The 27,938-nt window shown below is 39.6% G+C and overlaps 1 protein-coding gene across 10 annotated transcripts in view; it reads left to right on the top strand.

Moving 5' to 3' along the window:
* Positions 1–27,938, top strand: part of fer (fer (fps/fes related) tyrosine kinase) — a 277,908-nt gene that overhangs the window by 94,184 nt on the left and 155,786 nt on the right. For all 10 annotated transcript variants that reach the window (XR_007247151.2, XR_007247150.2, XM_048526914.2 and 7 more), the window contains exons 4-7: positions 7,663–7,762; positions 8,331–8,514; positions 24,513–24,650; positions 25,676–25,795. Coding sequence is in view for 8 of the 10 variants with exons in the window: in XM_048526914.2 (XP_048382871.2) it covers positions 7,663–7,762; positions 8,331–8,514; positions 24,513–24,650; positions 25,676–25,795 (542 nt within the window). In the remaining 2 variants the exon portion in view is untranslated. The remainder of the gene's footprint in view (positions 1–7,662; positions 7,763–8,330; positions 8,515–24,512; positions 24,651–25,675; positions 25,796–27,938) is intronic.

Here is a 27,938-nt window from a genome sequence, read left to right as displayed (position 1 = left end):
GGATCAAGTGATAGTGTTTTTTTTATGTGAACTGTGTTTTGCAAGCTCATCACGCATTGTTCCTGCACCATATACTCACGAGCCCTTCAACACCTCTCTCTGTTTCTCATTCATTTGTATGTTACCTTTGGCAAGGGCATGTATTCCACTTGGACATGCTCATTGGCCTTGCCCATCATCTGGCTTGACCCTACTGCTGCTAATAAAATTGTCAGACTGTTTATTTGACATGCAGTGAGTTGAAATTTGCTACAGTTTAACATTGGCAAAATGCTCCGTCTTCAGCCCATTCCGTTCCTGACCATTATATCTAGTTGTATCAGATTGTTAATAATCTTGATTTATCAAACAAATTGCATTGAAAATTGTTACAGTAGTGTTGCTAATTGTCTGTTCTTTCACGTTATTTACAATGTGAAACGATTGACTCGTCAGGCTAGGCAGGACTAAGTTGACTTGAGCATTAATATTGCTTTGAAAATAATGATTTTCACTAAGATGCAAATTCACAGCAAGAATCAATGACCTGAGACAAGTAGACTTGCAGTAGGGTTAGTGGCTCTTGGAGTGAACCAGGAAGGATGTAGTTAACTTTGTGATTGCCCAATATGAATTTACTGTTGCGTGATGATGGGTTTCATGTCGGTCAAATTGATGATGTGTGTAACATAATTTTTAACTGCTGAGAAATAGGATGCAACGCTAAGTTCATCTTTCTGTACTGAACATCAGAAAGTAAATTTTTGGTATCACATCAACATAAAAAGGTATAGCTTGACTGCTCTGTCAAGTCATCTGGGATTGACTTTGATTTTTGAGAAAACTATACAGAGCCATTCTAGCATCTATGTAATAAATCTTTTCTGAAGTTTCTTTGTAGTCCTCTTTTGACCCCCTACGAAATTTTAAGTTGGTTTCTTTGTGTTCTTATTTTTTAATGCCAGTCTTGTCTTGTCCATTCCAATGCTGCTTATAGTATTCACTTGTCGAATCCTTACCTGGATCAAGTCTGCAATGAGTCCTAAAACCAAGTGGTTCTGGTGGAACCAATTGCAGCATTGAATCTGTAATAGCCTGCTCTTAGCATGTTAAGAATTAATCTTTCATTGCTTTTGTTTGGAATGATGCTGAGAAATAGTACTTGAATGTGAATGAAGAGATACTAATGATGGCTGCCTCCTGTGCACAGGTTTCCAGCATTATAGCAAGCTGATGTATACTTTGCCAATTTTGACCTGTTCTTAGTTTTTGCTTGTTTTGTGTTATGTAAATGCATACTGTTGTTCTTTTCGGTCATGTAGTCAGTATAGCACGGACGGAAGTCAATCAAGGCTGTGTCAGATCCCAATAGTGCAAGTTAGTCAGTGCCATTTCTTCACGGTATGCCCATAGTTCTGCAAGTTTGTGGTCATGTGGTCATGTGGTTGTGGCCAGCATATTTGAAGTAATTACCACTTACTGCAACCAATCTTTGCCCAAAGCATGAAATTTGACTTGTAGTCCTTTGAGCTCATGTTGACAGCTTTTCTCTTGATAACTACCTAAATCTGTATACCTCAATCGGAGCTCCCTTCCTTCCAGCTCTTTTGCTCCAATGAATACAATCCTTTGTTTCTACAAGCAAATGTTTTGCAGCTATGTTTCCTCATTTCTGGAACTATTTTGTACCCCTTCAAGGAGCACTTCACCACCCTTTTTTTCAGTGTGGTGATCAAAAATTTGTTTACAATTTACATAGATGATTTGGAGTTGGGGACTAAATGTGGTGTGTCAAAATTTGCAGATGACACTAAGGTGAGTGGTAGAGCAAAGTGAGCAGAAGACACAGTCTGCAGAGGGATATAGGTAGTCTAAATGAGTGGGCAAAGGTCTGGCAGATGGAGTATAATGTTGATAAGCGTGAGGTCATCCATTTTCGTAGGAATAACAGCAACATGGACTATGTTTTAAATGGTAAAAAACTGCAGCACGCTGCTGTACAGGGGGACTTGGGTGTCCTTGTGCATGAATCGCTAAAAGTAGGATTGTAGGTGCAGCAGGTAATTAAAAAAGGCAAATAGAATTTTGTCTGCCATTGCTCAAGGAGTTTAAACACCAGGGAGGCTATGGTGCAGCAGTATAGGGTCCTGATGAGGCCACACCTGGAGTACTATATGCAGTTGTGGTCTCCTTACTTGAAGAGATATACTAGCACTGGAGGGGGTGCGGAGGAGATTCACTCGGTTGATTCCAGAGTTGAGAGGGTTGGATTATGAGGAGAGACTGAGTAGATTGGGATTATACGCATTGGAATTCAGAAGAATGAGGGGGGGGGATCTTTACAAGATTTCGAAGGGAATAGATAAAGTGGAGGCAGGGAGGTTGTTTCCGCTAGCAGGTGAAACTAGGACTAGAAGGCATCACCTCAAAATAGAGGGAAGTAGACGTAGGACTGAGGTGAGGAGGAACTGCTGCACCCAAAGGGTTGTGAATCTGTGGAATTCCCTGCCCAGTGAAGCAGTTGAAGCTACCTCACTGAATGTGTTTAAGGCAGGCTAGATAAATTTTTGCTTGCTAAGCAAATTTGTGTACCTTGTTGTTCATATGTAGTGAGACAGGTCAGAATTGGCTGTGTCTCTTGGTGTTCGTGTATCTGTGTTGTCAGTTTTCTCCTGCTTTGGCCTATGTAGTGTTTCTCATGGTGCTTGCATCGTATTTTGTATGTTACACTGGTTTTGCTAGTTTTGTACAGGATCCTTTACGTTCATCAGTAGCTATCATAAGGTGTTTGTTGACATGTGGGCTACTTTTGATACTTAGGTGTCTGAATGGCTTTGTGGTCATATCTGAAATGTCCTTAATGTGTATTTGGGTGATTAGCAAGTTTGGTTGTGTTGTGTCTTCCTGTTGAGGACTGCCTCTGAGGTAACGGTGGATCGTGCTTTTTGGCTATCCATTCCTTTTGAAGACTCCGTACCTATTCTGCTATTGCATTGTTCCTGGTTGCTGTATGTGTTGTGGCTCGCTTAAGTAGTGTCCTGATGCAGTTCCATTTGTGGGTGTTGGGGTGGTTGTTAGTATAATTGAGTATCTAGTCCATATACGTGGTCTTTCTATCTATGCTAGTCTGGAGTTTTCCTGTTGTTTTTGCATTCTACCATTTGTGCCCAGGAAGGGTACTCACTTGTTGTTCCCTACTTCTTGCATGAATTTTATCCCAGTAACGGTATTGTTTGTGTCAGTGGATTTCCTTTAGTTTTGCACATTTTAATAATCACAAAAAGGTGTCTTCTACCTACCGGACCCAAAGTTTTTGGGTTGTGCATTGGGGAGTGCTGTGCATTCTAATCTTTGTATTACTGCTTCTGCAACCAGCCCTGATATTGAGGATCCCATTGATGTTCCGTTGATTTATTTATGTATGCTGTTGTTGAAGGTGAAGTGGGTTGTGAGGTGAAGTTGTGACGTAGGAGTTTCGTGCAAGTGTCCTTACTGATGTTGGTGTCCTGGGTTGCCTGCCTACTTGATTTGTCCAGCAGTGTGGCAATTGTATTTGGCTAGGTCGATTGTTTATGGATGTAAATAGTGCTGTTATGTTGAAGAATAGCATCATCTTGTCCTCTTCTATCCTGGTGTCCTTGATGATGATGATGATGAGTGGATGGAATGGGTAGTGCTGCCCACTGAATACTTCAGTCCCTGTTGTAGTTTTTCGGCCAGTCTATATATGTTGGTGTGCCTGGTGGTGAGCTAGTGGGTCTGAGACGCGCGCGCGCGCGCACACACACCCATTCGTGTACCCTAGGGAGCCTGTGGCGTCAGGGTGTGTTAGATTCCCTGGCTTCATTTTTTTGGTAGTCTGTCTTACTGATGTCTCCTGAGTTGTGTAATTTCTTTAGGGTCGTTGTAATCCATTTCCCTACCTGTGCTGTTGGGTCCGTTGATGTCGGTATTTGCTAGTTGTGACATTAGCTTTCTTGATGTATTGAGGATTACTGTCATGCGTCTGGTAAGATTACAATGTTCCTGTCTGTCTTGAGTCTTTCCAGAGCTTTCCTCTTTTTTATTTCTGTTGAATGTGCTCCAGTTTCCTTTTTTCTTGCTCACTGCTCATTGTTGGGATTGTCGTCTGTTGTACTTCTTCTATGAGCCTACTGTTCTTTGGTGTCAATTCCAGCGCAACCAGGAATTTGGTCTGTTTAGCTTCTCTGTAGTTACAACTCAGTCCATATACCAGGAGTTTTCTCCGTGTCTGTAAGTGGTTGGTCCGAGATGTTTTTAATCTATGAATCTGTGTCGTTGGTGTGGGTGATTTTTTTTTTGAACCGTTTTTCTTGAAGGGCTATTGTTTTCTTTGTTCTGGTCTTTTTGTTTTTGTATGCTGATGGCTTGTTCCAGTGTGGATATCCGTTCCTGGTTGGTTGCATTGGGGTACAGCATTTTTTTTTTGGTGCACAATTTCACGTTCATAATTGTGGAGGCAGTTGTGGGCATTGTTGATCATAACCCTTATCATTCTGCAGCCATTCTGTTCAGCTGTCCTGTGGATTGTTGGCAGGTGGTTTATGCTTTAAGCTTTGTGCTAGTCCCTGCTTTCTGAGGCATTTGTGCGGGAAGTACAGTTGTTTGTGGGTCATGCTCACCTGGATGGCATTTGTTTCCCATCTGTGGGCCATTTTGAGGGTGTTGTGCCCGTAAATATTTAAAGTATTTGTAGAAATGCTCGCTAAGCCAGTGGGTTTAGTTGCAAACATTTTGTCACCCTGCTAGGTAATATATCAGAGTGTGGCTCTGGTGAAGCATTGGTGTTTTGTCCGCTTGTTATTTACATGCGTTGGTTTGCTGAGGTGGTTGGTATTACTTCCAGTTCTGTATCTCAGTGGTTTGTACACGGGGTCAAATTCCTCCCAGCTGCAGCACCTGCCAAAATTAATTGCAAGCAAATGGAATCCCCAACATTCTTTTAGTTTATTTTTTCTGGTAATTTCAAGTTTCTTTCCCTTTTGATACTTTCATTTAAAGTGCATGCTGGCAAACCTGTTAGGATGTTGACTTCCAAAAGTCAATTGTCTGAGAATCTCTACATAAAACTTTTTAAGTCAAGTTCAGACCACAAGACAAGGATTTTGTTTGCTTCCAGCACAGTTAACTCATTTTCAACTCATCACAGTACCTGTTAGCGACTACGCAGTGTTTATTTACTCCTAGATTTGCTATGGGTAATCCCTTTGACTGTTTCCTGCTTTTCTGTTTCTCTCTTGGCACCCCGGATCCTTTTTAACCCCTCTCTTCCTTGTGCTCCCAGTTCTCCACACCTTGTCATCGTTTTTGGTTCTGACAGAGGGCTGCTTGACTCAAAATGTTGGCTTGGTCTTTCTTGCCACAGATGCTGCTAGATTGGCTGAGTTTCTCAAGAAATGTCTGCTCATCTTTTAGAACATAAAACAGTGAACATGGAACAGCACAGTACAGGCCCTTCAGCCTACAATGTTGTGCTGACCTATTATCCTACTCTTAAGATCTAACTACTCTGCATACCCTACATTATGCAATCATCCATGTGCCTCTCCAAGGGTCTCTTAAATATCCTTTAATGTATCTGACTCCACTACCACTACTGGCAGAACATGCCACGCACCCACCACTTTGTGTGTAAAGAACCTACCTCCGACATCTCCCTATACCTTCCTCTAAAAACCTTTAAAATTATGCCCCCTAATAATAGTCATTTCTGCCCTGGGAAAAAGTCTCTGGATATCCACTCTGTCTATGCCTCTCATCATCTTGTATACCTCTATCAAGGCTCCTCTCATCCTTCTTTTGCCCCAAAGAGAAAAGCCCTAGCTACCTCAACCTTTCTTCATAAAACCTGCCTTCCACTCCAGGCAGCATCGTGGTAAATCTCCTCTGCAACTTCTCTAAAGCTTCCACATACTTACTACATTGAGGTGACCAGAACTCAATATTCCAACTGTGGTCTAACCAGAGTTTTATAGACCTGCAGTATAACCTCACGGCTTTTATATCCAACTGCCAATGAAAGCCAATACACCATATGCCTTAACAACCCTATCAACTTGGGTAGCAACTTTTGAGGGCTCTGTGGACATGGACCCCAAGATCTCTCTCTTCCTCCACACTGTCAAGAATCCTCCATTTACCCTATATTCAGCATTCCAATTCGACCTTCCAAAATAAATCACTTCACACTTTTCCAGGTTGAATTCCATCTGCCACTTCTTTGCCCAGCTCTGCATCCTATCAGTGTCCCGCTGCAACCCACAACAACCCACCATGCTATTCACCACTCCACCAACCTTGGTGTCGTCGACAAACTTAGTAGTCCACCCTTCCACTTTCTCATCCAAGTCATTTATAAAGATCACAAAGAACAGGGCTCCCAGAACAGATCCCTGCGGAACACCACCAGTCACCGAACTCCAGGCTGAATACTTTCCATCTACTACCACCCTCTTTCTTCTATTGGACAGACAATTCTGTATCCAGACAGCCAAATTTCCCTGAGTCTCATGCCTCCTCACTTTCTGAATGAGCCTTCCATGGGGAACCTTATCAAATGCCTTGCTAAAACCTATATACACCGCATCCACTGCTTGACCTTCATCAATGTATTTTGTCATCCCCTCAAAGAATTCAATAAGGCTTGTAAGGCGTGACCTGCCCCCCTCAAAGCCATGCTGACGATACCTTTTCCAAATAATCAAAAATGCTCTCATTCTGAATCTCGTCCAATCATTTGTTCACCACAGAAGTAAGACTGTCTGGTCTATAGTTCCCAGGGTTATCCCTATTCCCTTCCTTGAACAAGGGAATAATATTTGCCACCCTCTAATCATCTGGTACTACTACAGTAGACGGTGAGGGCACAAAGATCATTGACACAGGTGCCGAAATCTCTTCCCTCGACTCACTAGTGAGCCTCTCAGTAATTAAGAGAGATTAACAGCTCATGGTTGGTGGAGTAATGCACCATCTTTTGTCACTTGCACCTATGGGGTGACTGTTTTTGTTATTTGTTATCCTTGATTTTTCATGGGTTGTTTGAGCTATCAAGTGTGATTTTGCTCGCTCACTCTGTATTTTGGACTGTGTCACTAACTATTCTCCCACTAAATCTAAGTCTTTTAATGAAGCAAATGACTGAAAGCACCATTGACTGAACATTTTTTTTTCCCATTACTCTCACCGTGGACTTACAGTCAGCAAGCAGTCTATAGTTGCTCCTGGCTTCCAGCGGGCTTTCTATGCTCTTTTCACAGATGCTACTGTTTTCAGTTACTGTTTTCATGCACTATTTTCTGTTTTCTTTTAAATGTGTGCAACTCTCTCCCCTGATCTTGTTAGAACAAATAACCTGGAATCCTTAGATGACTGCAATGTGACTGACTAGAGATCGTATCTGTCTCCCATCCAGCAATGGTAGCTGCAAGCCTAAGCAATCTTTTCTCTCTGCTGACCACAGAGCCTCCAGTGTCAATGATACTTACAGTGAACTTTGTAACCTGATGTCAAAAGTCCTCCTCACTCTGGCTATGTGCATCACATTATACTTGTGCCTAAATAGAAATGCTATTTGTTATCCTTGATCCCAGCTTCCCTTTGGAAATGAACACTATATTTACAGCAGCACTTTGATAAAAACCTTTCAATACTTATATTCAGGTAACGAAGACCGAACTTGAAAAGCTGAAGTCTGCCTATAGACAACTAGCTAAAGAAGCCTCCACCGCCAAGGAAAAATATAAAGAAGCTCTTTCAAAAGGCAAGTTAATACCAAAATGTCACAGGATGTTATTATCTTTTGGATCATTCTCTGTCTTCTTGGGGCACTTCAGCAGAAACTGACAATCATTTCAATATGATTGTCCTTCAATTGAATGGAGCAGATCAGAGAACGTAGGCTTTGAAAGCAAATAACCATTGACCTTAAATCTAGAATTCTTTTGACAAGATCACCAAAGGAATAAATGCATATTATCCAATAGATTACTTAGAATCTGAGAAGACTTTGGAGTGCAGCAACAGAGCAAGCCATCTGGACCCATGAGCTTGTTCTGCTATTCACTGAAGCCATGACTGGTCAGTCACCACACTTCATACATCACCTTTGTCAGGATATTTTTTGGCCAACAAAAATCTGTCTCCTTTTGAAAACCACAAATTAAACTAGTAACATTTAGGGTTGGGAGTTGTTTCACTTAGAATTGTAATCCTGGAATTGGTTTAGACTGAGTCATTACAAACGAATGTTGCAGAAAATGGCAGGCTTATTTCCTTTGTAACAAAGGTTGAATTTCTGAAGTTTCCATTTTTGTTCTTTCCTCCTACAGGCAAAGAGACAGAAAAAGCCAAAGACAGATTTGACAAGGCCACCATGAAACTTCATAATTTGCATAACCAGTATGTGTTGGCAGTGAAGGGGGCCCAACTACACCAGGAACAGTATTATGATAAAGCGCTTCCTTTACTGCTAGATTCTCTGCAGAAGATGCAGGAAGAAATGATTCTTGCATTGTAAGAAATATTCTAGATAATTCATTTGACACTTGTTTTAAAGCCATACTGTGTGTGTTTAACGTACTGCTTTGCTCCTCTAAATGGCCAAATACTGTACATGTTTGAATGTAAGACTTGATTTTTGTCATTAAGAATTTTTTGTGTTCTTGTGAGACATTTGGCCCTTGCTAAGAATTGTGTATGCACTTCTGTAAATGGCAAAAATACCTTCAGCCTCCCCACAGCAAAGTTGTCACTTTGAATCGACTATGGGATTGATCAATCTGAGATTGCATGAAGGCATTAAGTTATTTTACAATTGATTTGATATACGTTTACACAGCAGAATATGTTAGGCTGGGATTTGAGACGGTGAGAAGGAAGCTTGCTGACTACCCTTCATTCCTTTGGTATTAAGGCATGTAAATGTAGAGAATTCTATTGTTTATTTTAAGATGTTTGAAAATATAGGTGAATCAAATCACAGCTGTAAGTATTGAAAAGTTGCACTATAGCAGCAGTGTAATGATGTCTGCAGCTATTCTAGCATTAGCTGTAACAAATTAAGACTCTGGTCAGTTATGTTTTGTTTGGAAAAATTCATCAATATTAATCGGTTGTGACTCTCAACAGAGAACCTTGCCAAAATGAGTGTAGCGAAGTATTCTGGTTCCCACCCTTTTTCGAGAAGATTTGATAGCAAATTTCCTGAATTCATGTTAGTCTGCTCCATGTCTCAAGTTGTGTAATGCTGATGAAGTTTGCACATAACTCAGTATTTGGCAGTGAAGTTGACCACTCTGGAACATCCAGTATGATTAGAAATTTGAGTTCTGTCTATTTGATTTGTGTTCGTGTTACTGACTCATCACAGAAGTCATGAAGCTAGTTGGTTGAAAACTTGGAAAGATGCACGAGTGTGAACAAGATGAGAGAGTGGTAGAGCTGGTCTTTCCTGTCTTGATGCGAACGAATTAAAAAGGAGATGAATAGTAGATTTGGTTCATGGTTTTGGAGTTTGTTTTGCTTGAAGCTCATGCAAAAGATGATTGTATCAATCTGGAAACTTTTTTTGTGTAAAGGGAAATACTGGAATATAGGACCAAGCAGAAAGAAGGCAAGCATGCAACATCTTTATATTGTCATGACTGCATTTGGACGCAGACTGGATTGTTGTCCTAATAATCAATCACTTGCCTGTGTAATCAATCCTTCTTATCTTTGTCTTTCTTAATTTAATTGTCTAAGTTTTTTTTCTTTATTAATTCACGGGATGAGGGTATTGCTGGCTAGGCAGCATTTATTGCCCATCCCTAATTGCCCAGAGGGCAGTTCAGAGTCAACCACATTGCTGTGGGCCTGGAGTCACATGTAGGCCAGACCAGGTAAGGATGGCAGTTTCTTTCCCTGAAGGACATGAGTGAACCAGACGGGTTTTTCTGGCAACCGACAATGGATTCACGGTCATCATTAGACTGTTAGTTCCAGATATTTATTGAATGCAAATTCTACCATCTGCCGTGGCGGGATTTGAACCCAGGTCTCCAGAACATTGTCTGGGTCTCTAGATTAACAGTTGAGCGATGATACCACTAAGCCATCACTCTCCTGAATCAGACCATTGAATCAGTATGGAAGAGCCCTTAGGGACTAGACTGTGAAAAACATGATCAGTCGCCCTACTTTGCTGCAGTAGACCCATGGGTACCTTGGATGTTATAATCCTGCAAACGCTCAAATCCTTTTTAAAGGTTATGAGGTTTACCCCCCCCCCCGCCCAAACTACGATCCTTGCAAGCTAGTGCATTCCATGCTTCCCACCACCCTCTGGCTGAAGTGGGGGGAAAAAACCTCAAATGCTCAAACCTCCTGCCTTTCATCTTAAAATTATGCCTCCTTGTTTTTGACCCTTCGACTGAGCGGAGCATCTGCTTCCTATCCATTTTTTTTTCATTGCCCCTATTAATCTTATACACCTCTATCAAGTTTCTCTTGGCCTTCTCTGCTCTAAAGAAAACAACTAGAGCTTATCAAGCCTCCTTTCTTAGCTAAATTGTTTCATCCCAAGCAACATCTTGGTGAATCACCTCTGCCCTCCCTCCAGTGCAATCGCATTCTTTTTTATAATACGATGACAAGAACTGCACAGACTACTCCAATGGTGGCCTAACCAAAGTTTCTTTTTTGTGCAGCTGCAACATGACAGCCTTGCTGTTATATCTTGATTTGAAAAAGGCAAACCTCCCATATACTGCCTTAAGTACTAACCTGTTCTGCCAACCAAAGATCTGTGCTTAAGCATCCAAGATCCCTCCGTTCATCTGAGCTTTCTGGTATCTTGTCATTCATTGAGTATTCTGTCATCTTGTTCCTCCTTCCAAAGTACATTACTTCACGTTTATCAGGGTTAAATTCTATCTGCCACTGATCTGCCCATCTGACCGATCCACTCATACTGTCCTGTAACCTAAGATCTTCCTCCTCAGTGTCAACCACCAGCCAATCTTTCTGTCATCCACTCACTCCTTTATTATCACACACACATCCTTTCCCCCTTCTCATAGGGTCTTAGAGATATACAGCAGGGAAACAGACCCTTCGGTTCAACTCGTCAATTCCGAACAGATTTTCTCCATTAATCTAGTCCCATTTGGCCTGTATCCCTCTCGCCCCTTCCCAGTCATAAAACATCAAGAAACCTTTTAAATGCTGTGATTGTACTAACCACTTCCATACACTCACCCTTTCTGTGAAAATATTGCCTCTTGGATCCATATTAAATCTTTCCCCTCTCAGGTTAAACCTATGCCCTCGAGCTTTAGATTCTCTTATCCTGGGGAAAATATCTTGACTATTACCCTATCTATGCCCCCAAGATTTTGTAAACTTGTATAAAATCACCCCTCAGCCTCCGACTCTTCAGGGAAAATAGCCCCAGCCTATTCAGCCTTTCCCTGTAGCTCAAACACTGCAATCCTGGCAATATCCTTAAATCTTTTCTGAGCCCTTTCAAGTTTGGCAGCATCTCTCATCTACATCATTATGAATTTTGCCACAGTTAGGGACCCAGCACTCATCTATATGATTCACCACTTCACACTGGACTTAGTCACACAAACAGCATTCTACTACTATCCTTTGTCTCTTTTCACTGAGTCAGTTTTGAATCCAACTTGCCAAGTTACCTGGATCCCATAAGCTTTTACCTTCTTTATCAGTTTCACATGTGGGACCTTGTAAAAGAGCTTGCTGAAATCAGCTGCCTTACCTTCATCTGCCTACGTGGTTACCTCCTGTCAAACTTCCACCAGATTTGGTAGGCATGACCTCCTCCTCCTGACAAAACTGTGCTGACTCTCTCTGATCAAACCCTTTTTTAATAGAGATTTATTTTCTACCTCATTATTTTCTCCAATAGTTTCCCTACCACTGTGTGAGTCTCGCTGCTCTATAATTCCCTGGTCTATCTCTGCCACCCTACTTGTAAAATGGATCCACATTAACTGTTCTGCAGCAGTCTGGCACCTTCCCTGTGACTAGAAACAATTTAAAAATTTGGGTCAGGGCACCTGTTATTTCTTTGCTCAACTTTGAACGGTAATAATTAATTTGGACTTGGGGATTTGCCCACTTTAAACCTTCAAAAACCTTTTTAATACTTCCTAGCTATTTATGTCAGTCAGCTCTTGAGTTCATAGTGTCCATCTTCTCAAATTCTGTACTACTTCTGAATAAAAATAGGGTTAACACTACCTTTGTTCTCTGACTCCTCTTGTAAATTTTGCTTCTGGATCCTGAATGGGCCCATTCTTTCCCTGGTTACTCTCCTTTACTCATAGAATGTCTTGGAATTATCTCTAATCTTGCCTGCCAGCATTTCTTTCGTGCCTACTCTTTGTTCTCCAATTTGCTTTTTCTAGTCCCCCTGCACTTCGGCCTCTGTAGTTTTGCTTCCCATACCTATACATCTCTCTCTGTTTTTATCCAGTTCCAAACATTCCTAGATACCAGGTTTCTCTGAGTTTGTTGATCCTGCATTTCACTCTAAATGGAATATATTGGGATAATAGTCTCCCCACTACCTTTTTGAATGCCCCCACTCAATTATTTTGCAATAGTTTTGCCAACCAGTCAGTTGTCGTCAGTTGTGTTTTATTTATTCATTCACGGGGTGTGAACGTCATTGACAAGGCCATCATTAATCGTCCTCAAGAATGTGGTGTTGAGCTGAAATCAGAAGGTTGCAGTTTAGGGACTTTTGGAAAGCTGTGGTGCATATTATATGTTCTAAAACTGTTTTTACTGTGTCCCGGTGATGTAAGGAGTGAATGTTGAAGGAGTTGGATGGATGTTTGTGAACCAACTGGATGATGTAGAGTGTCTTGAGAGGTTGAGCTGCACACCTTCCTGGCAAGTCAAGAACATTCCATCCACTCTGACTTGAGCCTTTTAGATGGTGCACATGCTTTGAGGAGTCACAAGGAGAGTTATTCCCTGAAGAATTACCACTGTGTGAGTCTTGCTGCTGTATTAACCCTGGTCTATCTCTCCCAACTTACTTGTAAAGTGGAGCCACATTAGTTGACCACTTCTGTCACCAGATTATTTGTATGGTTGGTCTAGTTCAGTTTCTGGTCAATGGTAAACCCTTTCCAACACGTTGAACATGGCAGATATGTTGATTGTAATGGAGTTGAATTTCAAAGGGAACTGGTATGAAGATGCTCACTACCTGCTACTTGGGTGACTTGACTGTTACTTGTCCTGTGCCAACCCATGCCTGACTGCTGTTCAGGTTTATTTTTTGACATGTCCCAGAATTCCTCAGCATCAGAGGAGTTGTACATGGTACAGCCATCATCAGTGAATATCTGTTCTTCAGGCTTCTATCGAAAGGAATATCATTGTAGCAACTAAATGTGATTTGACCATGGAGACAACTCTGACGAATCCTGGCTGTGACATCCTGGGCCTCTTATGATTGCTGTTTAACAACCATAACCATCTTCCTTTGTGGAAAGTCTGAGTCCAATTAGCAGAATATTTTTCCTTGATTCCCATTTGATATCAATTTTGCAGGCACTGTTCATTGTAAATACAGTGCTGTCTTGATGTCAAGGGTAGACAGTCTGCTTCAACTCAAGAATCCAGCTCTTCTGATCATGTTTGGACCTAGCTGTAACGAGGTCAGGAAATGAGTTGTCATGGTTAAACCTCGACTGAACATTGATGTGCAGATTTTTGGTGAGTAAGTGATGTTGTATAGCGTTGTCAGAGACCTCTTCATCACTTTGCAGGTGATTGAAAGTCTATGGAGTTGGCACTTATCCACATTGCAGTTGATCAGCATTGATTTAATTGATTTTATTGTTGTCACATGTACCAAGATGCAGCGAAAAGTGTTGTTTTGCATGCTGAACAGGCAGATCATAACATACAAAGTGCATCAGGGTAGCAGAACAGTGCAGAATAGTGTTACAGCCACACAATGTGCAGAGACAGTAAGAAAGAGATCAGAATTAACATTTGAGAGATCTGTTCAAAAGTGTGATAACAGCAGGGAAGAAACTGTTCTTGAATCTTTTTTGTTCGTGTATTCAAACTGTTACCCCTTCTGCCCAATGGAAGAGGTTTGGAAGGGGTCTTTGATAATGTTGGTTGCTTTCCTGAGGCAGTGGAGACAATAGATGGAAGGTTGGTTTTGCATGATGAATTGTGCTGTATCCATAACTGTAGTTTCTTCTGGGCTTGGCGAGAACATTTGCCATACCACACCATGATGCTTCCAGATGGGATTCTTTGGTGTATCTATAAAAATTGGTAAGAGTCCTTGCAGACATGCTGAATTTCCTTATTCTTCTGAGGAAATGGAGATATTGATGCAACGGTTAAGAAAGCACAATGTGGATGGACCAGGGTAGGTTGCTGATAATCAACACTACCAGGATCTTGACGCTGTGGACCATCTCCACCCCAGCACCACTGATATCCTCCACTTTGCTTCCTGAAGTCAATGACCAGCTCCTTCATTTTGCTGATGTTGATCGAGAGATTGTTTTTACACCACAGAGCCACACAGCACAGAAACAGACCTTTCATCCAACCAATCCGTACCAACCGTGATCCTAAATAAACTAGTCTCACCTGCGTGCTCCTGGCCCATGTCCCCCCAAACTTTTGTTATTCATGTACTTCTTCAGATGTCTTTTACATGTTGTAATTATAACCCACATCCACCATTTCCTCTGGAAGTTCATTTTACATATGAACCACCTTGTGTGTCAGCAATTTTCCCTTCATGTCTTTGTTAAATCTCTCTCTTCTCATTTAAAAATGTGCCCTGTAGTCTTGAAATACCCCACCCTAGGTAAAAGACCACTACCATCAACTCTCTCTATCCCCCTTCATTTTTATAAATTTTCATAAGGTTACATCTTAACCTCCTATTCTCCAGTGGAAAAACATCCCAGCCTATCCAACCTTTCTTTATAATTCAAAACTTCCTTAACCAGCAATATCCTGGTAAGCCTGTTTTAACCCTCTCCAGCTTAATAATATCCTCCCGATAGCTGGGCATGCCACTAAGCACTCCATCTTTTTCCTGTATTATGTTTCATTTTTATGTGAGATCCGATGTAAAACGATAGTGTCGTCAGCAAACTTAAGTGGAGTTGTGGTGGAATTTAGCCACACAGTCATCAGAGTATGAAGAGTACAGTAGGGGACTGAGTACGCAACCTTGCAGACCATCGGTGTGGACGTGGTTTTGTCGCCTATTCTTACTAATTGTGGTCTATGGGCCAGGAAGTTGAGGACCCAGTCACAGCGGGGAGCCGAGACCTTGGTCTTGTAGTTTAGAGATGAGTTGAATTGTGTTGAAGATGGAACTGATGTCAATAAGTAGATATCCTTGTTGTCCAGATGTTCCAGGGATGAGTTTAGGGCTAGGGAGACAGCATCTTCTTTGGAGCTATTGCCTTGGTAGATGAATTGCAAAACATCAAGGCAGTTTGGTAGGCTGGAGTTGACTTGGAGTGCGCCATGACGAAGCTCTCAAAGCACTTCATAGTTGTGGAGGTCATGACCAGTGGGTGGTAGTTATTGAGGCACACAGTTCATGGACAGGAAATACCAGCACAATTTTCCATGTTGTTAACTTTTACTAGGTTTAGAAATGCTATTTGTGGATCACAGGATGTCTTTCTGCAGCCAGCAGTGTGTCAGGACCCATGGCCTATACTCCTTTGTAGTGTGTCTAGCCATTTCTTAATTTAGGTATTCATTCGATATCAACCCGAGACCGATATTTGTAATGCAGCGATAGTACACTAACATTTGCAAATGCCTCAACATTGTCTTCTACAGCAATATGCTGGATTTGGCCATTATTGAGGACTGAATCTTTATGGAACCTTGTCGGTTATGTTTTCTTAATGTATGGGTTGTGAATAGTGGGGGTAAGCCCTCATCTCTGATAGTCCATGTAAAGGTTGTGAACGGCCTGTTCTTGAACTGCAATAGACCATCCAGTCTAGATTCTTGTTTAATTGTCTAACAGCATTCACAACTGGATGTCACAGGACTGCAGAATTTTGATCTGATTCAATGGTTCTGGAATGTTTTAACTCTTGGCTATAGCGTGCTGTCTCTGCTATTTAGCATGCTAAGTGTTAGAGATTTGTTTCATTGGCATCTGATGTTTAATAATGCTTGGTGTTGGTCCTGATAAACTTCCACTACGCCTCATTGAATCCAAGATTGCTCCCTGGCTTGGTGGTGAAGATTGAGTGAGAGTTATGTTAGACCAGGAAGTTTTTGGAATAATTCATTTTTGCTAGACAGTCTAAAGTCACAGGTATCTTTCAGAATTTGATTCAGATGAAGTTTGTTCTTGGGGCTGTGGTGATTCACACTGAGCTTGTTTTAGGAAAATACTGATAGAGATTTTAGTATTTGGTGTTCTTATGCTATATTTATCAGGTAGACAAATATGTAAATATCACTACAAACAACAGTGTGTAAAATATTGTCAAAGTAGGGAGCTGATCTTTAGGTCCATTTTTCATGAAGTTATATGAAAAGTTAAATACTAGAGGATTGCCATGCTCAATGGTTGAACTTTTTATGCTGCTTATTGCTTGTATCGCTCTTGCAGGGGATTTCTGACCATCGTGTCAACTTATTGACTGTTGTTTGATCAACATAAATTTTCCTCTAAGTATGATAACAAAAATACTTTCAAAATTTACTCATCCAGAATAAATTGCTGTTTCAATATTCTGCTGTGAGTTTGTTTCTCTGATAGGCTGAGAATATTTCATCAGCAATCCTAATATTTGCATTTTGGAGGATTCATGTGTATTTATATTCATGATATTAACTTCCTTTTTCCTTTTTATCATGTGACTTATAATGATTTTTGAGCTATTTTTCTAGTTACATTATGGTATCTATATTTAAAGAAGAATCCCATCGTCTGGGGAGGCAATGACATAGTGGTATTATTGGGTTACTAGTAATCCAGAGACCTAGTCTTGATTTCCATCATGACAGATGGTGCAATTGGAATTCAACAAAATCCAGAATTGAAAGTCTCCTGATTTAATGGTTGACGATTTATTGTAAAATTCATCTTGTTCACTGATTCCTTACCTTGTCTGATCTCCCTGTGACTCCAGAACAACAGAGTATTGTCTAATTGAATCTTATCTGCTAAAAAGCCTCAAAAAGGAATGAAATCCGATGGATCACCAGAAACGATAACAGTGAACTCTTCCCCGCAAAGTCTTCACCAGCCAGGGAGCTATTGCCAAAGTCAAGCTACATCCTGACAAAGTTATACTCATGCAATCATGCTTTGCACAATATCCCAGACAACATCCACAGGTATGTCATGCGGACATGTTGACAGAGTATTGTACATTTGGGACAGAGCCCTGAAAGTGCTCAACATTGACTGACTGCAGAGTCCATGAAGTCCTTATCTCATCTCATGAATGATTGGAAAACATACAGTTGCATTATGGAAACCTACTGTATACGGGAAGTACTTCCTGCTTAATGTCATGAACATCAGAACATTTCATCATGGGTCAAAAGTCCTGCAAGGTGCAAGATTTTATTTAAAGCTATATGTAAGTTTTTAAAAAAAAATTTATAAATGCCTATCTCCAGTGAAAAATGGAAGAAACTGCGCTTTTCTTAAGTATTAATAATCATATGTTTAATCTCTGACCTGTTGGAGACCTGAGCAGAGAATATGCATATGGAATTGACGATGTATAAAATTGCTTTCTCCTCCTCCCTTGTTCCTGTTTGCTTGCTTTAGAAGAACAAATCAAAGACTTCGATAAAAGTACATTGACAGTTTGTGCGTATGATAAAGGTCATACACAAAATCCTCATTATACAGGGGGACGAATAGGAGCATGGATCTCCTGTAAATAACAGAAGATGCAGATACCCTTATAATGTAAATCCCTATCTGCCACATGATCCATGAGAATCTATTAATGTGGGTGTGGGAGGTAATGAAACTCAGGTCTGTTATAGTAGTCTGTGAATAGTGAATTGCGTATGAGGAGTGAATGTTCAAAGCTTATACGAATGTCTCTCTTTTGTATAGGTGTTGACATTTGTCCATAGCATCAGAATCTTGAGAGTAATTATTGCACAAAAAGAGTTCATTCAACTTGTAGGTGGTAAATTTGCTGTTTGACATGTATTCAGTTTTTTCTGACTGATCTTTGTCTTTTTCACATTTAGCTCATTGTTTCGTGGTGTTTTGGAAAGCTTCTGTAAACAGTGAGATTGGTCAAAGATACAGTGACAGGGTTATTTTGTTGTGAGGTCAACTGCTAAGACGCACATAATTCTAAGCATTTTCAGAATAGCTTCTTGAAAACTGAGTAATTTTTATGGACAGATGTGTTGATGCCTTATTTTTCTCCATCTTATTTGCTGCCCAGAGCATTCCAATGATTTCAACATGTGAGGCACTCAATTGCCTCCCAAACCTTTGAATGTGGGTTTTCTCCATGCCTGGCTACATTTATCAATGCAAATATATTGTTGCATGTGCCATCAATTTCCTTGAATATTTTAACTACCTACATCAAAATGTCACTTAAACATTTATTTTCTAAATTCCAGGATGGTAGAAGAAAAAATGATGAAATTTGGAATAAAAATAGCAAATACAAATATAATATGAACTCTTTCCTTCACATTTTACATATTGTGGATTGATTTACTTGCAGTTAATAGTTTAGATTTTTTACAACTATTTATACTGCAATTCGTTGGTATCTGGCCTCTGCTCGTTTACCTGGGAGATGGTATTGCAGGATTCTGAATAGTGGAAGGCTGACGATCAGCTGGCTGGCATTGCAGTGGTCATTGAAGTAGTAGGCATGATACCAATGATTATCTGATATATGTAGTGCTAGGAATCAGTATTTGCTGCCTGTGTGTAATTACAAAATTACTGCCATGCCCTTTTATGAACACTAAATGCTGTACAACAGATTTCAATACAATTTGTACAGATGCGAGAAATTCTTGCAATCATTATTTTGCCATTTGATTGCAAAAAATCAGCCTTTCATCGTGTAGGACAATGCTTTGGCTGTGATGGCCACCTCTTATAGATGAAACACATGCAGGGGATCCCCATATTAGAACATAGAACATAGAACAGTACAGCACAGAACAGGCCCTTCAGCCCACAATGTTGTGCCGACCATTGATCCTCATGTATGCACCCTCAAATTTCTGTGACCATATGCATGTCCAGCAGTCTCCACGTTTAGCTAAATACATTTTTTCTGGGCCTTTTGGCCAGTTGAGTTGCTGTTTCTCATCTTCCTTTTGAAAGCCATTTTGATCCGTGCATTAGAAGACCATAATCATCATTAACTGCCCTCTGGTTGTGAATATCAACATTTCACCATCTTCATTACTTGCAGGTGTCCTTTTAACAGTTGTTGATGCCCAAGTTGGGCTACTTGCTGCAGAATACTCAGCCTTTGATTTGTTTTGCCATCTCTTCAGCTGATTTATTTAAATTCTCGTTAAGTGACTGACTTTTGCCCTTAATGGACTTTGCTTGTAAATGTTTGGCTACACCGGTGATTACTGGTGGTGATTAATAGTTTCCAAAAAAAAGTGATAGACTTGGTGGTGGTGCCTCTTAAAAGATGAGATGCTATCACATTTTAGATGGTCACTGTCAAGAGTATGAAGGCAACTGTCTAAACTGAACTGGCAGCTTAGTTTGAGATATAAGTAAGTAGACATACTGTGGCAGACATTTCAGGGGCTCTTTTATCATTCTTAACAAAAGTAAATTCCAGGAAGCAAGTAAGATTTTATAAGGATGCATTATTTGTGGATAACTCAGGAATTTAAAGTTATTTTCGAATTAGAGTACAAAGCATATAATTCTTTGAATAGTACTGACAGGTCAGAAATTCGGCAGAGTAACAAAAACCGTAGATATAAAGAGCATTCTAAAACAAATGCTAAATCAAGACGGGGGTGGGGGGGAGCGAGCAAGCAATGTAAAACAAATATTATCACAAGGAAAAGGTGTTGAGAACGTTTTTAGAACAATGAGCTAACAAGTCCCCATGTTCTTGATGGACTTCATCCTAGGATCTTAAAAGTGGCATGTGCATCAGGAGTTGAATTGATTTTAATTTTCTAAATTTATCTAGATTTTGGAAATGAGCAAATGTAAGTTCTGTATTCAAAACAGAGTAATTACTCTGAATGCTAAAATGGTCTGTGGTGCCCTGAGTATGCACAGATGGGGCTAAGCCATGATAGGCTTCAGGGTGTGTTTGCACATGTGATGCTGGTGTTACCACATTGCATACTCTGTGTTACCTCTACTGGTGCCTGAACGTACTGCCCAATCTTTCTTTGATATTTTTTCTTGGCTGCTTCATTTGGGCATCTTTTTTATTGTTTCAACATTCTGTCTCCTTGTTACAGTTGTGTAATGGGAAGCAAAGGCTGAAGATGTTCTTCAAATACAGCAGTATTTTTTGGCCTCTACTTGTACTTCCCAATATCATAATTCTCTTGCCTCAGCTGGCACTCTGTTTCACTTCCTTTCAGCTCCTCATGCTGATTCAGTTGGGGTACTGGCAGCAGTGCAACTCGTACTATCTATTTTCTTCCTTTTTGGTGCTTCCTTTTTCTCCTCACCAAATATTTAAAGTAGTTACCTAACTCTGCAGAACCTCCTGAATGGAGCTTTTGAAATATTCACAGCCACTATGGAAATTTCCATTGCTTCCAAATGACATCAACATCCTATTCATGCACAACCTCTGTTACGTAGAGGTGGAGTTTGATCCATTCTCACCCATTCCAGAAAGGAGGAGAACAAAAAGCAGGAAATTGCAAGCTGGTTAGTCTAACATCTGCCATAGGGAAAAGGTAATTTATTGAGGTGTTTTGAGGAAGTAACTGGCCAAGTGAATAAAGTGGAACCTATGGGTGTCATATACTTGAATCTCAAGAACACATTCACTGTCATGACAGGAAAATCAGATTGGGGTTATCCAGAGGAGGTAGTGGCCTCCTGGTATTATCGCTAGTCTAGTCATCCAGAGACTCCAGAAGTGATCTTGGGGACCCAGATGGAATTTGAATTCAACAAAATGAAATCTGGAATTAAAAGTCTAATGATGACCATGAAACCATTGCTGATTGCCAGAAAAACCCATCTGGTTCACTCACGTCCTTAAGGGAAGGAAACTGTTGTCCTTATCTGGTCTGGCCCTCATGTGACTCCAGATCCACAGCAATGTGGTTGACTCTAAACAACCCTCTTGGCAGTTAGGAATGTGCAATAAATTCTGGCCTAATCAGAGGTGTCTACATTCCCTGAATGAATAAAATAATTAACATGAATGATTGGTGAACTGTTTGGGGAAAAATATTTATAAGGATTACAGGCTTCAATGTGGTTGCTTTAGCTACTTAAAATCTATGTCAGTGATTTAGGTAAAGAGACCAAATGTGTGTTAGCAAAATTTGCTGATGACATAAAGCCAGGTTGGAGAATACATGCTGAAGAAGACAAAAAGAGTATGTGAGTTACTGTATCTTAAGTGAGTGGAGAAATACTCAGTAGCTGGAATATTATACGGGAATAATGTGACTCTGACTATTTAGAAATACGAAAAAGGAGTAGACTTTTAAAAGGAGAAAAGTAGCAAAACTCGCTGCTATAGCACTTAAGGATCTGGGTGTTATGGTTTGTGAATCGTAAAATGTCAAAATTATAGGTGAAGCAAATGATTATGAAGGCAACTGAATGGTAAGTTTTAATGCACGGAAAATTGAATATAAAATTTAGGATGTTTTGCTATATATAGACAGGCCATTTTTGAGATAACATCTGGAGTACTCTGAACAGTTCTTGTTCTGTTATTTAATAAAGGAGTTAATTGTGCTGCGAGAAGAGCAGAGAATGTTCCGTTTGACTGATTCCTATGATATAGGGGTATTTTAACAAAATTATTGTAACCACTGGGTTTCAAAATATTAAAATATGTAAGGCTCTGAGGATATTTGACAAACTAGGTAATGAAAGAATGTTTTGCATTGTGGATGAATTTAGAATGAGTTCAAAATATGGAATCTCCCACTTAAGCCAGATGAGTTTTTTTTTCTCTGACAGTTGAGCGTCTCTGAAACTCTTCCACTGCGAGTGGCGGATGCATGGTCTTTAAATATTTTAAAATCAAAAATGGGTAGATTCTTGATTTGACCAAATAGATTCAAAGTGCAACTAAGTAAGGGATTGGAAAATAATAATGACAATAAGATCAGCCATTGATTTGGAGCCAATCTACCATCCTCCTGAGAAAAAGAACAGGAAATGACATCACCAATGCAGGAAATGACATCACCAATGCAGGAAATGACATCACCAACCCATGGAAACCTAAACAGATAAATAGAAAGTGGGACATAACACCAGCGCTTCATTGGAGGTTCACTGATGATGTTACCTAGAATAGTGACGAAATGTCTGAAAACTAACCTTCCAGCTCAGCGAGCAAACTCACATCCTGAACCTGAACCTGAGCTACAAATCTTCTCAAAACTCGCTAGCTCTGAATTAACAAAGTGTGAAGCTGGATGAACAGAGCAGGCCAAGCAGCATCTCAGGAGCACAAAGGCTGACGTTTCGGGCCCAGACCCTTCATCAGAGAGCTCTCTGATGAAGGGTCTGGGCCCGAAACGTCAGCTTTTGTGCTCCTGAGATGCTGCTTGGCCTGCTGTGTTCATCCAGCTTCACACTTTGTTATCTTGGATTCCCCAGCATCTGCAGTTCCCATTATTTCTAAGGCTCTGAATTGCTTATTTCAGGTTCTAATTATCACATTCTTATGTCATTTCCTGGCACAGATGTGGTATGAACATGACTTAGCACACTGTAAGCTCAAACCTGAAAACGGCCCAGGAAACTTATTCCTTTTGCTTTTTATTGTTTCAGTTATTGCTTCCAATCCTGTGTAGTCAGACCCACAATAAATTTCAGCATAAACCATTGATGGCCAACAAGTGACAAAGCAAATCTAATTTACAAATGGATTGAATCACCCAAAATACACACTCCTGCATCATCAAGAATATCCTTGGCTAAAAGTTAGTTCATTCTTAGACCAGCTCATCGAAGAATTGCTTCACATATTGACATCTTTTTCTTACTTTCCTTTCCTTGATTTACAATGTTCATTGTGTATGGCTTCTATATGTGACTGTCTTTGAAGTAGTGTTTACATTTGTAAAAACGAATATCTATGTCTAGTATTTAATATTCTTTTTCGTACTTTGCTTTGAGATTTTCATTTACAGAAGGTGACGTGTTTAGAGTTACTGTTGAAAATCTTAAAAGCATTATGTATTAGGTTTGTGATATGATAGGGGAACACATTTTTATTTTCCTCGTTTAATATAAATGTTTGGGTCGGTATTTCAATTTGTTCTTTATTTATAAATTCTGTTATATTGTGCATGCATGTTTGCCTAAATAGGATCATCTTCATTTTAGTGATAGTTGATTTTCTCTTGTGTAGGGGCAACTTGCCTATGCCCTCCATTTGGATCTGCAGCAATCCATGTTGCGCTGCTGGATTAACAGATGCATTTAGTGAAAATTTGTGTACTTTCCCTTTGGAATTAGACACCTTTTCATAGAGAAGGAGCTATATTTGTATGGACAAAGAAAAATTCACACTAAAAGGCATTTTTCCTCAAGGTTTTGGTGCCCACTGACACATTGTGTATTTTTTTACATGCCATTTAATTTGGATTGTAGTACTAACATTGACCATAATTTTGTGTTCAAGAAAATGCTTAATTTGAGTTTGCCTTATTACATAAAAGAAAAATTAGTTCTGAGATGTATATCTTAGAACAACATGTTTAATTAATAAGCCTACATTGGGGAAAATTACTTTTCATTGTTATCGGAAATGATTGTGAAAAAAGTCTTTGCAAAAGCTTAGAAATTTCAATAGCTTTAAAAGTAAACGAATTTGGATTGTATTTCATTTTCCACATTGCCAATTTCAACTTCTGTGAAAAATGTTGAAAAATCACAGGCTTTATCAAATTTCATCTGTGGAAAAAGATGCAATGCGTTTACGTAGCATTTTTCATGGTCTTGGTTCTTCCAGGATATGTCTTATTGTACAGTTGCAAATGTAGCAGCTTGGTTGCATATGGAAAGGTTTCACATATAAAACAAAAATTACCAGATTATCTGTCTTAGACAGACCTTTTAGCTATTATCACTATCTTATGATATGGTACGAGGCCTTGGAACATAAAGGTATGGACAAAGATCACTATGAGTAAAGTGGTCATTAAATTTTCCTCCAACGATATTTACAACCAGAAGTGGTAAAATTGAATATCAATGAAAGAGTAGGCAATAATGTTCCTGGTAATATTTTGACATACATTTTTATTTTCACATTCCATTATAGAAAAGGAATTCTTGAAGAATATGTAAAAATAACCAGCCTTGTGACAGAAGACATAATAAATATCCACAAAGATGTCCTCAATACCATTGAGCAAATCAACCCGAGCTCAGAGTACAACCACTTCATTGAAAATCACAGGTAAAATATTTCTGCCATGCAAACTAGAGGTGGACATAAGAACACAAGTTATTTACACAGTAATTCAAGTTTACATTCGCGACCCAAAAAAAGATGCTTTGCATCGAATCCATGACTTTTGAGTGGTAACCACTATTCTGCTGGAAAATCTGGAAATCAACATGTACCCAGTAAAACCTGTAAATAATGACATAAACAAGCTGTCAATCTTTTTCCATATTTTGGTAAAGGATTGCATGTTATCTATGATATAATTGGAACTTTTTCACTTTTTTGTTTGAAAAGTGAATAATGCATTAGGACAGTCATTAATTTGAATAGAATGAAACTTGCCTGATATGTAGAGGAAAAATGTTTTGAGCTTTGGTTTTGTTTTGGGTTATACAGTCATTCAGCATGGAAACAGACTCTTAGAACCAGTCCATGCCAAACATGTACCCAAACTAAACTAGTCTCACCTGCCTGCACTTGACCTATATCACTCCAAACCTTTCCTATTCAACTACTTATAAAAATGCCTTTTAAACAGGGTAACAGCACCGACATCCACTACTTCCTCTGGCAGTTCATACTATACACTAACCCATCTTTGTTCTTAGATGATTTTGCTATATCTTCTTGGTAATTTCGACCAACCTCCATGTTCCACTCCCATTTAAAAACGCCACCTCAAATTTTTAAAACAAGCTTTTCTCCTAAAACAAAACACTTCCATGCAAAACCAAAAATCATACCTTAATAATTTTTTCTGGTTCACTGGCACCCAGTGTCTAATTTGCATAGACCAGGAGTTCCCCTGAACTTTGTAAAGCAGTGTTGCATTTGTTGGTTCTGGAGTTCTTGGCTTTTGTTGTATGTGGTAAATTATGCTCACTATTCAGAGTACATTTTTTGGTTGAATGTTTTCGAGAAACAAATTAAAAGTTCAAATTAAGGTTTAAGTGTGAGTTTGAATAAGTTACTACCAAGTGTAACTGAGAAGTTGCTGGTGTTTTTATTTTGAGCTTATTGCTTTTTATCTGCAGGTCACAGCCAGTTAAGGAGCCAAGTATTGAGTTTGATGTCCTATTGTTGGAGGACATGGAAAACCTTCAAGTCAGTGAGATTTTATGGAACAGTTTAACAGCAGAGAGTTTACAGACAATGTAAGTTTGAAATCTCTTATGCCCATGTGCGTAATTTTTGAACATTTCAGAGAGCGAAATTTTGGGCCAGTGATATATAACAGTGATAAAGTGTGGGTAGTCATCCATGCTTCGTTTTGTTCCAGTGAACATTTGGGGGAATAAATAAGTGTCAAATCAGAATCTTGTTTATATATTTCAACTCCAAACACAACAGTTCTTAAAATGTTTGTAAAATGCTCAATTCTGATGTCTTCTGATCAACATTGAGACCTGAAACAAAAAGTACTGGTCTCCTGCACAGTTTAACAGATGAGGTTTTAATCTAGCATTTGTGAAGTAACTATCAAAGATAGCCTTAAGGAAGAATTACAAGGTGGATAGTTTACGTTTGTTGAAGTAAGAACCATTTCCAAACTTTCTTACTGTCAATTTTCTGCCCTTACCTACATGTTCATTGCTTGTGAATGTTTCTTGATTATGGATGCAGATACTGTTATAATCCCAGCAAAGGCCAATAAGATTTTAAGAGATTTGAGTTCCCTATGACCGATTGAAAGGATCAAATGGTTGATGATTGCACAATGATCAACACTGTGTGTTACTTCGATATCAAAGCAGTCAGTGTTCATATATAGGACCAAGTCAACATCCAGTTTATATCTAAGTGATGCAAGGCATTCATGCCACACAGGTGTCGGGTAATGACCATATCAAACAGGGGAAAATCGAACAGTCATCCCCAGATGTTCTATTAGTAGTAATTTAATTTATTAGAATAATTTGGTGTCACATCCTGGGAGTAATCATTGACCATAGATTGAACTGGAGCAGTGATTAAAAATACAGTGGACAACAGCAAGTCAGGCTATGAATTCTGTGGAGATAAATTCGTCTGGTGTCTCTCCATTGTCTGTCCACCATTTACAGGACACAAGTCAGGAGTGTGATGGAATACACTTGAATGGGTGAATGCACTCTTAAAATTACTCTGGCATTGACAGTGTCAAGGTTCTAAAGAAGGTGACCTGCATACACCCCATTCACCGTTTTGTCTTGTCGCTCCCCTCACCACCACACCATATCTGTCACTTGCATGCAAGCTTGTACTCTGTATCTGTGTGCGTTGGCAGTCTTTCACTTCTGAAAGCCTGCACAGCTGATCTTACCTTTGTTTCAAGAGCTCAACAAGATGCAGCCTCACCCCATAATTAGCCAAGTCAGCAGGTCTGTTACCTGACACAGTTCTTCTATCTGAGAAAAGATGGTTAATGAACAATGGCAGACATTTTAAAAAAAAAAGTGTTATTATTCACAAAGATCTATCCCAGTGATTGAAGGAAGATTCTAGTAAGGAGGTAAACAGACTGGTTTACAAATCAAGTCAAGGACGCTATCAAACTGAGCGAATAGTATGTAATATGGCAAAATATCTCTGGTAAATCAGAGTACTAGCAAAGTTTTAAAAGCTAACAAGAAGTGACCCACAAAATAATCAAAAGGGAGAAAATAAACTAAGGGCAAATTAACAAGAAACATGTAAGATCTTCTTGAAATGTGTAAAAATAGAAAGACAACAATGAACATATGCATGATGGAGAATGATGCTGCAGAAATAGATGGGAAGCCAGGAAAAGGCAGATGAATTGAACAAATACTTTGCAAAGGTTTCACAAAAGAGGATACAGATAGCATTAGAAAAATAGCAAATAAGCAAGGGACTGAAGGGATGTAGGAAACCAATGCAATCACAATGAGTAGAGAAAAGGCACCAGGGAAACTAATGAAACTGAAAGCTGATGAGCCCACTGGACCTGATGTGCATCTTAGAATTTTAAATGAGTAGTTGCAGAGACTGCGGATGCTGGTGATGATTTTTCTGAAAATGTCTGTATCTGGAGAAGCCCCAGAGGAATACAAAATTGCTGATGTAACACCCTTATTCAAAAAGTGAGAGACACAAAAACAGGTAACTAAAGACCAGATAGTTTAACATCAGTCATTGGCAACATGTTATTATAAGGGAGCAAAATATTAAGAAACCCACAGGATGATAAATGTGGCTTCATGATGGGGTGGTCATGCCAGACGGATGTATTAGAATTCTTTTGAGGAAGTAACAAGCAGAGTAGATGGAGGGGAGTCAGCAATAATATTTTTGGAT

This window comes from Stegostoma tigrinum, chromosome 3, assembly GCF_030684315.1.
Source record: "Stegostoma tigrinum isolate sSteTig4 chromosome 3, sSteTig4.hap1, whole genome shotgun sequence".
In the NCBI taxonomy this organism is placed as follows: Eukaryota; Metazoa; Chordata; class Chondrichthyes; order Orectolobiformes; family Stegostomatidae; genus Stegostoma; species Stegostoma tigrinum.
The sequence above is the reverse complement of the archived record's forward strand: the minus strand, read 5'-3'. Positions and strand labels throughout refer to the sequence as shown.